This window comes from Aspergillus alliaceus (genome assembly GCF_009176365.1).
Source record: "Aspergillus alliaceus strain CBS 536.65 unplaced genomic scaffold BDW43scaffold_39, whole genome shotgun sequence".
NCBI classification, from domain to species: Eukaryota; Fungi; Ascomycota; class Eurotiomycetes; order Eurotiales; family Aspergillaceae; genus Aspergillus; species Aspergillus alliaceus.
In genome coordinates this window covers 168,472-181,985 of record NW_022474722.1, presented here as the reverse complement: position 1 = coordinate 181,985, position 13,514 = coordinate 168,472, and the positions used below count along the sequence as shown (strand labels likewise).

The following is a 13,514-nucleotide window of genomic DNA, read 5'->3' as shown; positions in this document are numbered from 1 at the left end:
ACTAGGGTTAGATGTCCTAATCCACTTAGTAATTAGTTTTTATATAGAAATGCAATCATTTTGTTGATATAGACCCTAGAATCTCGCCTAGAGGTGGGATCAGAGCGGAGGTGGCCCACTCGCCCGGGAAATACGTTATCGTAATCCATTAGTAATTCACTAGAGATCTGGGCGACGAAAACGTCATTATTTTCACCCATATCCGAACGCTTTCGAGCGCCTCAATCAGATATTTAGCTCGGCGACTCCCGTTATTATGCCAAATGTGAAGAGGCTCTAAATTTCCCGAAATCTTCTAATCCATTGAAAGCCAAAACCGAAAACCTACACATGACGCAAATGAAGGCTGTTCGCATTGCCAAGGCCGGCGGCAAAATTACCGCCGAACTTCATGACGAATCTCTGCCGATTCCAGGTCCACGCGATGTCCTGATCAAGGTCCATGCTGCTTCCCTGAACTACCGGGACACGGCTCTGTTGAGGGGTGAATATCGTTTGCCGACTAAGGAAAACGGCATTCCTGTTTCTGACGGTGCTGGAGAGGTTATTGCAGTCGGAACAGATGTTACACGGATCGCAAAGGGCGACCGCGTCGCAGTCGGCTGCACTACGAATTGGATTGCTGGCCCATACACCCCGGAATATCGCTCAAGCGGCGTTGGTTTCGCTGTCGACGGGCTGTTGGCTGAGTATGTGACCTTCAACGAAGATGCACTCGTCTGCATCCCTCGTTATATGTCCTACGTCGAGGCTGCCTCCCTTCCTTGTGCGGCTGTTACCGCCTGGACGGCCCTTAGCAAAGTTGAGCCCCTCCAGCCGGGCCAGACCGTGCTGATCCAAGGCACTGGAGGTGTTTCGCTCTTTGCGTTACAATTTGCGAAGATCTCCGGCGCTCGTGTCCTGGCAATTACATCCTCGGATGAGAAGGCTGTTAAGCTTAAAGAGCTTGGAGCCGATGCCGTTGTGAATTATAGTACCACCCCCGATTGGGATCGGGAGATCCTTGCTCTGACGGGCGGCAAGGGTGTTGACAAGGTGCTGGATATTGCCGGAGAGAAGACTATCGTGAAGTCCGCAGCATCGACCAAGATTACTGGCACCATCGTCGTGATTGGGTTCGCAAGCGGCTTCGGTGGCGGCCTTCCACCAATTGACATCCTCGGTCGATCCCTCACAGTGACTGGATCTGCTATTGGTTCGCGGGTCGAGTTTGAAGCTATGCTTCAAGCTATGGAACGGCACGAAGTCAGACCTATAATCGATCGCGTCTATCCCTTCGCGGATTTCCGTGAGGCATATAAGAGGCTCGAGGGTGGACAACAAACCGGCAAAGTCGTTATCGAAATCGCGAAATAAAGTAGCTCACGAGGAATTGAGATTGGCTTTGGAAACATGGACGTACAGTGATATATATAGTTGTAGTAGCCTGCATATTCCGGCCAACCATCCCCCACAGAATAAAGTGAACAATGGTATTGCACCGACGGTAGCAACGCATGTCTGCAGAAAAGTGTCGGAACCTTGGCCAGGCTCGTTTTCGTATGGCGTCCAATTTCGCTTGACGTAGCTCTTCAGCTCGGAGAAGATTTCTTCAATAGGGTTCAGGTCGGGAGAATATGGCGGCAGGTATAACAATTTGACCCCAGCTTCAGAGCACATCTCCTTAATCCTCTCGGAATGATGGAAAGAAGCATTGTCCATAACTAGGACCGACTTGGGTTCAGGCCATCTCCCACGGTGTTGTAGAAGTTGCACAATGAAATCCTCAAAAACGACAGCATCTGTCCAGCCCGCAAAAACGCGAGAGAGGAGTATACCGTCTTAGACGTAGGCGGGTAATATTTAATAGCGGTGGCCTCGATGAAACTTCGCTATTTGAACGGGTCTCACTCCTAGAGGAGACCAACCAGTCCTCCTAAACCCTATCCGTTTATCACATCCAGACTCATCAACAAAGACTAGTTGATATGACTGGTATTCAGATAATTTATGGAAGTAGGAATCTCACAGATCACGGCTCCTTTCTTGCGCTCTGTTACGGGCTGACTTTTTCGTCTTACCTGTAGAAGACAGGGCTCTTTTTATACTCGAAGGCGAGACAGTAATATCAAACTCGTCGTGTAGGAAAACTGCCATCTCGTCAAGGTATAGACCTAGCTTTTCGATAAGGTGTTCGGAGAGTGCGTCAAGCATCGGTAGGGTTATACTGCGTGGTCGACCTCCTGGATTCACTGGCGGACTCTCAGTACCAAACATGCCTAGGTGTGAACGAATATTCCTGATAGAATGTTCGCTACATTCTGCAGCATCAGCAATCTGGGAAGTAGTAAAGCATTTTCTGCGTAACATGTCGCGGATAAGCATATGCTTCTAGGGCTCAAGGTGGCGTCCCATGGCGCGCAGCTCCCATGGGGTAGAGTAAGGGAGAAGCTGAGGGCGATATGGAGTGTGGGGGAGGGTGTCCATAACAATACGAAACAAAAATATTCTAGTCAATTTGGTTCATTTGCGTATTATTTACGAGTGCCCTGGAACGAACGTAGTGAAAGAAAGGGAAAAAAGTGCCCTGAAACCAAACCACCGAAGGGAGAGAAAGGGTTTACTATCGCATGCAAGACCACCATGAAAAGCTTTATTCTTTTATTCTTTGAGCATACACTACGCAACTTCCTCACCAAAATCTTACCAAGCCTTCTCTCCACGCTCACCACGCGCTTCTCTGATTACTGTTTAGAACATTTCCTTCCTGGACTTAGTGTTTATCATAGTTAGCCTTGCTTTTGTGGAATCCTGCTATCCTGCCTGTATAGTTAGTTATATTCCCTCTATTTTCTTCTATTTACTTTGACTTATATTATGAGTCTATATATTTTTACTATACACCTTCTTCAGCCTTTCTTTTTATTAGTAGATTTATATAATCCCACTATACCACTACTGCTTTCAATATATTTTAATAGTGATACAAGACGAGGGGCCAGCGTATAAATACAACCTACAACCAACCAACCAACCAACCAGGTGTAGTATCACCTACGTGCGTTGAGGGATAACTGGTTATGTTGACTCTTCTCTGGACATCAAGCTGCCTGATAGTCAGTAGAGTTTCTAATAAGTCCACAGCGCACTGTATAATATATAAGCTATAAGTCTATGCTTTGTAGTGATTAGAATCTTACTCTATAATCTTTCTCATCCAGTGGCTCTAGCTTATTATCAAGGTGGAATATTTTAGATTCCCTATTTTGTGGCTCGGAAGTGCCCGCCATAAACTAACAGTGATAATCGTTAGCTATATTTAGTTATAGTAGATTAGTACTTATCTTTAAAGAAAGCTCAAGAGCTATGATACTTGTAAGACTAGTAGAAGCTTTTTATAAACTTAAGATATAGACAAGCGCTTAGATCTAGCCTAAGTAGCTTACAGTAAGGTATACACAGAATTTAAATAATCTAAGATAGCAGAGAGTGATCGGGCGCCATTATCACAGCATTATATATACAGGCAAAGTACTGGAAAGACTTATATATACAGGACTAGACCTAACTAAGCCGACTTGTGTCACAGCAGGCAATAGGAATTTCCTCACTATAAGCAAGTTAGTCCCCAAATGATTCCACAGTCAGCTCTACCACAACATGGGCACACACTAAGATAATACTAAAATAATATATATACCTGCTTTTCATATCCTTCTTGCGATCCCCATTTGGTGGTCGCAGGCCCACTTCCCCAAGATGATAAAGGGTGTCCCGCCCGGAGTACTTATATAACACCCTACACGAATAATGAATGCCATAAACTAATTAAGAGATCATGAACTCGCTATCAAGATCTGACAGATAATATTCTGAGAATAACTCATTATTAACGGAGCTTTCCCCCTCATCGAAAATCCAATTGCGTCATCAACGGCATGTTTACTAATAATGAAGTGAAGTAGGTGGGAAACCGGTGGGAAACCGGTGGAACAAGTGGGAGAACAAGTGGGTGAACAAGTGGGAGAACAGCGGGAGCCTGGACCCAGATCTTAATTTCCGTCAGAATGAATTACGAAAGCAAATTACATGGGATATAAATATACGCAAAGCACCCGTTCAACTCCCAAAGAAGAAGCCCAATTATGGCTGCTGCAAGAGATAATTCCAAGCCCTACATACCCGTTGCCGGTGGCGCCGATGATGGCTGGTCAAAAGACGGCCAGGCGACTGCCACATGCTACTGTGGTGCAGTACAGTTAGCTTTTGTAAGTCCTCCCAAACATATACGACCCATTCTAATACATCCTGCTCACAACACGGACGAATCTCAGCCAACGCTAGGCCCAGGCCTAATCGATACATTCACCTGTCACTGCACGGATTGCCGAAAGATCACCGCATCCATGTTCGCGACCAATTTCGTTGTCGCGGACACACATCTCAGGCACATACGTGGTCAAGAAAACCTCAAATTATTTAGCCAGTCAAAGACCATTGCCTCCGGAAAGTCAATGACAAATTGTTTCTGTTCCACATGTGGCTCACTCATGTATCGCATCAGTGAAATGCTTCCAGGACACAGTATCCTGCGTACCGGAACAGTGGATGATTTCACCCTGCACGAAACGAAACTGAAGCCCAGGTTTGAACTGTATACTAAGGACCGGGTGGGATGGCTTCAGGGGGCAACTGGTGTGGCGCAGGTCAAGGGTTCGGCTTATCCGCCGAAGGGGCAAGGCCCTTCGGGACCCTGAATGAATTAATTGGGGGTTTCAGTGTGTCAGCTCCACGTCGCTGGTCACAGATTCACTAGGGACAAATATAACCACTTGTACTACCAGGTGATATTTGAGCCTAAGAATTCACTATCCATTAGCAAGCCTCTCCATGACTTGGATTTACGATCCTTTCCACCGAACCACTAGACCACGCCACAGTACAAGAGTAAAGAAACTAGTTTTACTTCTCTTTTCAATTTGGCCTGTGGCGTATTGCCAATGTCTACTAGTGTCCTAAGTCGCGGTCTGGCCAAGTCCTCAGGGCTCCAACTTTGAGATCAATTTGCTAGTCGACAACACTCTTAGGATGTCAGAAAGACCAATGTTGATGACCATGCTGAGCACCACTTGCATAAGCCTCTTGCTAACCTTCATCAGGGTCGGCTAGTCGATAAACCGCATCATGTGAGCGATCTCCTTGAACCATCCAATCTGTTGGTAGAAGCTGTTTATGTCGCCCAGGGAGCTGGGCTATACAAATTCAGTTTCCTGCTGTCATTCCCTTCTGTATGAGCAGTATCACGGTAGAAAGCGGGACATAGGCATATACGGCTTTGGCCTGGCCCCACGAACAATCTGCACAGCAACTCAAGAACGCGGACAAAACTAGTCAAATCGACGCCAGAAAGGTCGACATGAGACCAACCGTCGATAGTTGCCAGTTAAATACCTAGGGTAATAGTTGATAGCCTGAGGATAATGCTTAGGCGGATACATCCTCTCTTTGCATGCCGGGAATGGCCGAGAATGCGAACTAGCTGAAATTGTATGCAGCTGCGAACCTCGCCGGAGCCTTAACGAAGGTTAGCCAGGTTCAACTCCTATCCGGTTACTTAAGCGCTTTGTGGAAAATGACGGTTCGTTCCCCCAGTGTTCCATAAAATAGCCATCGTAATTCCAGTATATATCGCGTATGTCCATGGAATGACACCATGAGTCTCTCAAGGCTTGGATTAGCTGGGGATGGCTGGAAGGGTAAGGCAGACTCCAAAGCTTGAAGAGACCCAGTATGTTAAGACAGCAGGAAAGGGTCGCTACCGGACTGAATACCGCGCTCGCCATCGCAGAGACTCATAGGCGAGCGAGAAAGCTTAAGCGTACGGAAGATATCATATTGTTAGTCACGGGATAAAGCCGCATGGACCCGATTGTTTGATGGAGGGAGAATGAACTGGGAGACTATTAACCCCAAGGCAAGATGAATTAAACAGATAATTGAAATAATACTATCCTTTTATAAGCGTGGTACATAATCTACTCTACAATTATGATTCTCTTAAATCCTAACTTCAGTACTATGTGAGAACGACAAGTCTGTATGTTTGCGGTTCTGCTAGAACCATCTGACAATAATTATAGATCATAGCTAATAATCATCTGTATCATTTAAACCTCATTTAATCCCTAGTCCATGCTATTACTACGCGTGAGTATTACCTTATTAATTACATGTCGAGACCGAAGAGCTCACTTTTCAACGCTTGGGTCTTATTCGGAGGCCAAAGGTTACTATGGCTGCCATCTGAGATTCGTAGATTAATTGTTGTGAAGCAAAGAAACACCACCCTTGCCATTGGGTGTTATGCTTTGTCTCAGCCGAATGAATATTGAGGTAAAGACAGTCTTCGCTGGCTGCGAGAACCGGCTTCTGGAATATGGGGCTATTGATCATAGTGGCGATGAACTGAGGGAGAAGGGAATTTGCGTCCGTCGTGTTGGCGATGAATTGGGGGCAAATGTTTTTGTTTTTTGTAGCTTCGTAGACACCATAGGGCTCGGTTAAGGGCACCGGGGGCTTGAAGTGGAGATTCCCACCCGGAGGCTTAGCGAAGGGGATGCCAGGAAATTGTTCGACCTGGCCAGCTAATCCGACTATCGTAGCCGCAGGCGAGGCTATAGTGACAGTCGGGGCAGGGGCAGCACCATGAGCCTAAGGTAAGAGGGTGAGGACCGTTGCCACGAGCAACATATAGGTCTTCATGATCGATAAATTGGGTTCGAAACTTGTTCGAGAACCAAGGCCCAGGCGCAAAATGAAAACTGAATTCATCTGGAACATGTTCCCTCTCCTTTAACCTGGTTATATAATTCTCAGCCAGCATTTTATATACCAAGAGCATGACTTCGTCTCGCGTTCCACTTGTCCGATAAATCCTTAAGTTTTATTAAATCAAAGTTAACTTTCCTCATTGCCGGGCCCGGATGTACTGGATGAAACAGCGCCTCCGGAATCAGGGGCAATCTAAGGCCATCTGGAATTAACTCGTCTCGAGAAGAGAATACGGTCCATTCAGGGAAGAATCTTATTTGCTGACACCCATACTAGCCGTCCCGCGGCGAATGCGATGTCTGAGACATGACACCTGAAGCCTTTTGCCCGAGGGCTCTACAACTAATCGTATGGATGGAGTGCTATACGGGCTACGATAAAAGTACCTAGGTACTGGGGAGGTTCCGTTCTTCCAGACCCGGTTCCAAGCCAGCAGCATATTTCCGTGCACCTGGCTTGATAGTTGCTGTTTTCGACGCCAGCTGCTGATCAATGCACACAGGAAGGATTCGAAAACCTCGGAGTACATTGCTCTCCAGCCTGTTGTAACCTGTAGTTAGAATAGGGCGCACGCTTGGTCCTTTGTAAACAATCGAGACTACGGGATTGCTCCATTACTGCTTAAGGTCTCGAAGGTTCTACTAGGTCTCCCACCACCGGTATCCCACCGGCATCCCGCCGGTTATCCCACACCTTTACTGGCCTTGATTATGAATCTGCTATTCGAAGTCACCCTGGCAGTGCCAAGACAAAGGTGGCATCTATTCGACTAGACTTTGCGGGAGTACGGTAGGATGTAGAGTTATAATCAAGTTATCATATTTACACTACTAAGTTGGTATCACGATCGACATTATCCTGCATTTTTACTCTTTATCTGTACTCCATCTTCCTGTACTCCGACCATACAGTAACCAGAAAGAATCATGAAAGAGGTCATCAATCTGGCAGGGCCGACTGTGAAGTTCGTGGATAGCCCGATCCCTGAGCCGAACGATGACCAGGTGCTCATCAAAGTGGTCGTATCTGGGTCCAATCCAAAAGACTGGAAGGTCCCGGACCTTGCAGCTTCTGGGGATACCATTCCCGGCATGTCCCCGAGATTAGAAAAGGAGTGAGCCAAGGGGACGATATTGCTGGAGTCATTGAAAAGGTCGGGTCTAATGTGGTTGAATTCAAAGTGAGTCGTCTACATTCGCCGGCATAGCACAAGCTTACGATTTGGCAAGCGGAGCGATCGCGTTGCAGCCTTTCATGGAAGGTGTCCTGGTGGCTCGTATGCTGAGTACGCTGTTGCATGGAGTCACACAACTTTCCATTTGCCAGCGCACATTTCATTCGAAGGTGCGTTAAAAATTGATATTCCTGGGCTGGTCCATATCTGATCACGATTAATAGAAGCCGCGACTATCCCACTTGCTGCCTTGACTGCTGCTGTTTCCTGATATGCGCACCACCGCTTCCCACCTCCATGGGCGCCTGCATAGAACCGATCCCATTCATCGTCTATGGCACAAGCACTGCTGTCGGCTCTTTTGCTATAAAAATGGCATGCAACGGTAATATACACCCTATTATTGCTATTGCAGGACAAGGCTCGCATTATATCTAGGGCTTGCTGGACCAAAGCAAAGGAGATGTCGTGATCGACCATCGCGAAGGTGTGGAGACAATGGTCCAAAAGATCAGACGCAGTCTTGAACGAGGAGGTCACTCTAATGTGCAGCATGCGCTTGATGCTATTATCATTCGCCAAAGCGCAGATATCTTGAGGCAACTTGTCGCTCCGGGCGGGAAGATTGATTGATTTCTTGCTACCTAACGACCTAGACGTCTTTCCTGCGAAGAAATCTATCACAATAGTAGGGTCGGTACACAAGCACCCCGAATTTGAGAACAATGAGGAGCTTGGTTTTGTTTTCTCCAGGTATTTTACGAGAGCGTTGAGTATGGGCAGTCTCTTGGGTCATCCTTTCCAGGTCAGACCACGGGGCCTTGAAGGTGTCGAAGAGGCGCTAAGGGACTTGAAGGCCGGAAAAGCAAGCGCTGTCAAGTATATTTTCCGAATTGCAGACACACCAGGGGTTGCTTAGTGCCGATTATACTCAGGTCCTGATAAGTATTCAATCATCACTGGGCTGTTCAGCTGGCCACGGATTTTAGGCCCATTTGCCAAATCGGGACTTCAGTAGTTGTCGATGTAATATCAAACCACTATACCCTACAATAATAATAATGCTAATAATAATAATAATAACAATACTCATATTGCACCGTGGGAAACGCGGCCGTTGAGACCTAGTTGTCGTGCCGACCTCGCAGCCCGATATACGGTACGCAACACCATAATTGACGAATATCTTCAATGCAAGCGTTGGCTATTCAAATAGTATGTGCATCGCTTAGGAATGTATTCTCTAGATTAAGACTATTACCACGCATCACCACCCCAGGCTCCCCCTTCTCTAACTAGTCTAAAATCGGAATTGCCTCCGTTGTACACCCATCGTTGCACCTGACAGCGCAATCTAGACTGGGCTGAACTCGATGGGAGCTATTGCAAGACATAGCCCCTTTTCTTCACTAACCAACCTCTAGGTTCAGGTCGACCGGCATACCTCACATCCAACAAAGTCGCCCCCAAACTACAGCAATCGAAGACCTTTTCAGACGCCTCCTACCGCCAGGTTTTCTTTGCGGCATGTCTCATGCTCATGGCCCGCTGCGGAAGAGCCTCTTCGGCACGGCGACCGCGTCCCCACCCTCTGTAGCGAGGAATGCTTTCTTGTAGAGTAATCACACTGCGTTCAGCGGTGCTTGGCCTCGTCGGAAGAGCTGAGTCAGATTGATCAATAGACCTTGGAGAGGTTGATTCGCAGAGAATACCGGCGGATTACTTACTTTACAATAGAAGACGGGTCAAGCATACATGGATAATCATGACCCTGACGGTGCTAGCAGCTTCTGTTTGGCCGCTGTCTTAGGTTGATAGTCACTAATTCTACGTTGGTACTGTTGGAAAGCAGGATAAGTCTTACGGATATAGGATATATTCCAATAAGTACACCTCAACATTGCTAGTTACCGAAGAAGGCAAGTTAGGCAATGTATTCGGAGCCACGTTAAATCACTTGGAAGCAAAACAGAAGAGGTGTTTTAGTAGCGGAATTTTTCTCCGACAATTTCCTCACTCAGAGTCCACAATTTCTCTGCATTGGAGACGTCAGAGGCATAATCCAAAACCTTTTCTGGATTACAGTCGCTAAGAAATGACCCTGATTCATCTTCGTTAACTAGTTAGCCCACTTTCTACTTGGTACACAGCCGATACTAAAACACTTACTGTCAAGCGCAGGGTCCAGGGCCGCTGCGAGAGTAGTTGCGCAGCCCTGCTCCATGTCCTTTGCTTTCGGCAACTCCAGCTTCTTGCTTTCAAACATGGATCCCACAATTGGCCATGCTGCTGGATCTACTTCGGATAGACCCGCTGTCTGTACGAGTCCCGGGTGCAATGAATAGGACTTTATTTTCTTCTCCTCCAGTTTTCCGGCCAATGCAACAGCGAACAAAATGTTTGCTGTCTTGGACTGCCCGTAAGCTACCCAAGCGTCGTAGGTCTTGCCGTTGGAGAAGTTGTAGTTGTCGAACATAACTGGACTAAGCTGGTACATGGTACTGGATACATTCACGATCCGAGCGCCACCACCAGAAGCTTCAAGTTTCGGAACAAGGAGGTTCGTGAGCAGGAAATGACCAATGTGATTCGCACCCAGTTGGCTTTCCACGTTCTCAGCAGTCAGAGAAAATTTGACACCCATAATGCCTGCGTTATTAATGAGGACGTCGATCTTCGAGACGGACACATTAATCTCTGCTGCCGCGGCGCGCACCGATGCACAAGACATGAGGTCGATTTTGATAAACCGAACAATGGTGGAGGGGCTGGTCTTGCTGATCTCCTTCATGACTGGGGTGACTTTCTCTTCGGAGCGCCCGAGAAGGATGATCTCAGCAGGATTGGCGGCTGCTAGGCAAAGGGCTGTCTGGGCTCCAAGCCCTCCATGGCTCGCTCCAGTGATAACAACTAATAGCCTCTCAGCAACAGCATAGAATCGAGCAAAACCCCGTTCCAATTATAGAGGGAATTCTGCTGTTCGCAGGAAGATATACTTACATGTCTTCCCAGTGACTCGATCTGGCAATGCAGCAACTACTTCGGACCCAGTCGTCGAGAAATTGAAAGCAGGCATTTTTCAAGAACGTAGGTGCTACAACACAGCCAAGGTAAAAGGAAAAGCTATCAGGTATTCGTATAATAGCACTGTCAACAGGTCAGCCATGACCTCCCCTCGAGATATATATACTTATTCAGCTCCTCTAATGTGGCTTAATGCCGATTAGAAAGCAATCTAGTGATAGTTAACTACATTTCTAAGCACAACTGTCGTCGGAACACTAATCTATCTGGCTCCAACCTTGTGAGTTAGGGTTCCATTTGTTCATTTGACGCCCCACATCAAACCTAAAGCAATCCAAACACGTTAACCTTGAAGATACCCGACATTACGAAGTACCAGCCGATGCTCGCTTCCTAGGAAAAGGACGGAATACAAGATCTTACGACCACCATGCTATAAAGACCCTATTGATCATTTGAGCTGCATATGATTAAGGCTGTTGCGAGATACGGGAATTATTCGCATCATCACCGGTAACTTCACGGCTGAGTGGGGCGTCGATGGTGGCGGTGGGAGGCCGGTGGGAGAAGGCCACCCATTCGAACACCCGCGCAAACCGAAGCAAGACCCACTCCTCTCCTTTGCCAGGTCATTTCTGAAGGAGCGCTGGTTGCTAGAGCCGCCTTACTGATGGAAGAGTCCGGCAGCGAAATCGAGTTCTTTCAGAGACTCTCGGATCCTTTCGTGTACGACACGTTCTGGTGTCAATTTCCTGGCTGCAATGCGAGGTACCGGCGCAAGGAGCATTTAAAACGCCATGAAGCATCAAACCACGCCCAGTTGCAGGCCTTTGTCTGTTCCATCTGCGGTTCCCAATATAGACGAAGGTACCTACGTGCTTACACTTACCTTTTTTTCAGCACCAGACCTGACTATAGAACGTTGCAATTAGTGATACACTTCGACGCCATGTTCAAAGGCAGCACAAAACAACCGAGCCACTAGGCCGCGCGCGCCGAGCTTGCGCGGGTTGTCATACCGGCAAAAGTCGGTGCGAAGGGGGCGTGCCATGTGAAGAGTGTGTCCGTCGCAACATTCCATGTTCTTTTCAAGATAAGGGTGGTATAGCAGAACAGCAACATTCCAGAAACCGGACTCCACTTCCATCATCTCCGAGCCACGAACGGTCTCCAGAATTTTATTGGGGGAAGAGGAAGCAGTACGTTGACCATTACTTTGAGGTATTCCACCCCCGTTGGCCTTTCATCCATAAAGGGACATTCAATCTACACCAAGAAACCCCGCTACTTCTACAATCAATGGTGGCTATAGGTATGTGGACATCGAAGGAATCGTCTGCACAGTCTGCAGCAGTGGAGCTTCATGAGAAACTCGATAGTGCTATCCGAGGTCAACGGGTACGTCAGATCATTGACCTGTAATGTACCCAATTTGCTGACGTGCAAGTCACAGGAAAAATGGGACGCCTCAGAAGTAGAGGGGGCCTGCAGCAACTGCTTCTGGCCAATAGCGACATATCAGGCTATCCTACTACATATTATTTTCTCTGTTCTCACGAGAAGCGGAGGTGTTGTCAACCTCGACCTGAAAGCATCTATTTCGGCTGAGGATTTAACATTACTCAAATCACTTGTTGAGAGCTGTCGAAGACTCGGCATGTTCTCCTATCCGAATATGCTCGCCAGGTATAAGGAAGCTGACCTGCCCTCTTTTGTCTGGCTGGGCGTTGAAGAGTTCAAGCGATACAGTATATCACTGTATAAGCTTTGTGGGAAATTGAGCAGCACAGGACCAGGAGACAAGCCTTTACTACCTGCCAGCGAACTTCAGTTCCCTCTGCCAAGCAATGATCCGTTGTGGAATTCCATTGAAAGAGATGAGTGGGAAGCTAATGCGAAAGAGCAGAATGCGGTTTCCTTGAACAACGAGCTTCGGGAGAAGTGGATTTCGAAGTTCGCAAACATGTTAGAGTTCCTTGCCTTATAGTTTCTTTATGGATTGTGGTGATCATCGTTGAACCGATGAACCGGCCGCTGGTTGCATACTAGTGGGAGGCCAGGTGGGAGGCCGGCAAGGATACAATGATGTACCATCGAGGTAGTAATTTTAGATTCTTGAATCCGTAAATTCAGCCATACGATGAAGTATTTTGGAAATGGGTGTTCTGGTCGCTGGGCCCAGGGTACATTAAATTGAGCAACTGTTGGGGGTTCTCTCTTTTCTAATACGTGAATAACAGAGATATAACTTGTAATACTCTGTAGCAGCTACTCTTCCAGTTGATCTTCCCTAAACCGAATCCCAATAATTGGTGTCAGTCCGGGTCTTTGGATCACGTCTTCACTCGGCGTCTGCTGAGCTACCCGTTCCTTTCTCTTTAACAGCTATTTGATTCCTGGTCCTGCTTGTGTTGCGCATGGTATAGCAACGTCGGGGATTGGCAGGATACCTTCGGGCAACCTGTATGAACATTGTATTGTATATGTTATCTTACCTAGAATTGAC

At 47.2% G+C, this 13,514-nt stretch overlaps 5 protein-coding genes across 5 annotated transcripts; 4 read left to right on the top strand and 1 right to left on the bottom strand.

Annotated features, from left to right (window-relative positions):
* The first annotated feature begins 183 nt into the window (after positions 1-183).
* Positions 184-1,680, top strand: BDW43DRAFT_148678 (zinc-dependent alcohol dehydrogenase family protein). Its single transcript, XM_032038411.1, has one exon. It carries the CDS (start codon positions 331-333, stop codon positions 1,354-1,356), a length of 1,026 nt encoding a protein of 341 aa, XP_031897659.1. The 5' UTR covers positions 184-330; the 3' UTR covers positions 1,357-1,680.
* Positions 1,681-4,152: 2,472 nt separating this feature from the next.
* BDW43DRAFT_284069 (GFA family protein) lies at positions 4,153-4,904 on the top strand. Its single transcript, XM_032042814.1, has one exon. The coding sequence runs from the start codon at positions 4,386-4,388 to the stop codon at positions 4,734-4,736; it is 351 nt and encodes a 116-aa protein (XP_031897658.1). The 5' UTR covers positions 4,153-4,385; the 3' UTR covers positions 4,737-4,904.
* A 2,832-nt stretch (positions 4,905-7,736) lies between these two features.
* Positions 7,737-8,903, top strand: BDW43DRAFT_321064 (zinc-binding alcohol dehydrogenase family protein; the record flags this gene model as incomplete). The annotated part of the gene is made up of 6 exons (XM_032049248.1): positions 7,737-7,862; positions 7,913-7,990; positions 8,040-8,158; positions 8,209-8,369; positions 8,445-8,590; positions 8,658-8,903. The coding sequence occupies 6 exons, from the start codon at positions 7,737-7,739 to the stop codon at positions 8,901-8,903; spliced, it is 876 nt and encodes a 291-aa protein (XP_031897657.1).
* A 968-nt stretch (positions 8,904-9,871) lies between these two features.
* On the bottom strand, positions 9,872-11,112 carry BDW43DRAFT_284067 (uncharacterized protein). Its single transcript, XM_032042813.1, has 2 exons — positions 10,985-11,112; positions 9,872-10,894 (listed from the first exon to the last, which is right to left on the bottom strand). Exons 1-2 carry the CDS (start codon positions 11,058-11,060, stop codon positions 10,104-10,106), a joined length of 867 nt encoding a protein of 288 aa, XP_031897656.1. The 5' UTR covers positions 11,061-11,112; the 3' UTR covers positions 9,872-10,103.
* Positions 11,113-11,387: 275 nt separating this feature from the next.
* BDW43DRAFT_284063 (Zn(II)2Cys6 transcription factor) lies at positions 11,388-13,207 on the top strand. Its single transcript, XM_032042812.1, has 3 exons — positions 11,388-11,875; positions 11,941-12,406; positions 12,462-13,207. Exons 1-3 carry the CDS (start codon positions 11,679-11,681, stop codon positions 12,993-12,995), a joined length of 1,197 nt encoding a protein of 398 aa, XP_031897655.1. The 5' UTR covers positions 11,388-11,678; the 3' UTR covers positions 12,996-13,207.
* The last annotated feature ends 307 nt before the right edge of the window (positions 13,208-13,514 follow it).

Bases quoted from the DNA above. Each gene is read 5' to 3' on its own strand.
- BDW43DRAFT_148678 (XM_032038411.1), top strand. From the start codon at position 331: ATGACGCAAATGAAGGCTGTTCGCATTGCCAAGGCCGGCGGCAAAATT.
- BDW43DRAFT_284069 (XM_032042814.1), top strand. From the start codon at position 4,386: ATGTTCGCGACCAATTTCGTTGTCGCGGACACACATCTCAGGCACATA.
- BDW43DRAFT_284067 (XM_032042813.1), bottom strand. From the start codon at position 11,060: ATGCCTGCTTTCAATTTCTCGACGACTGGGTCCGAAGTAGTTGCTGCA. The intron at 10,895-10,984 runs GTAAGTATATCT...AGAGGCTATTAG, and splicing joins TCGAGTCACTGGGAAGACAT to TTGTTATCACTGGAGCGAGC.
- BDW43DRAFT_284063 (XM_032042812.1), top strand. From the start codon at position 11,679: ATGGAAGAGTCCGGCAGCGAAATCGAGTTCTTTCAGAGACTCTCGGAT. The intron at 11,876-11,940 runs GTACCTACGTGC...CGTTGCAATTAG, and splicing joins GGTTCCCAATATAGACGAAG to TGATACACTTCGACGCCATG. The intron at 12,407-12,461 runs GTACGTCAGATC...TGCAAGTCACAG, and splicing joins GTGCTATCCGAGGTCAACGG to GAAAAATGGGACGCCTCAGA.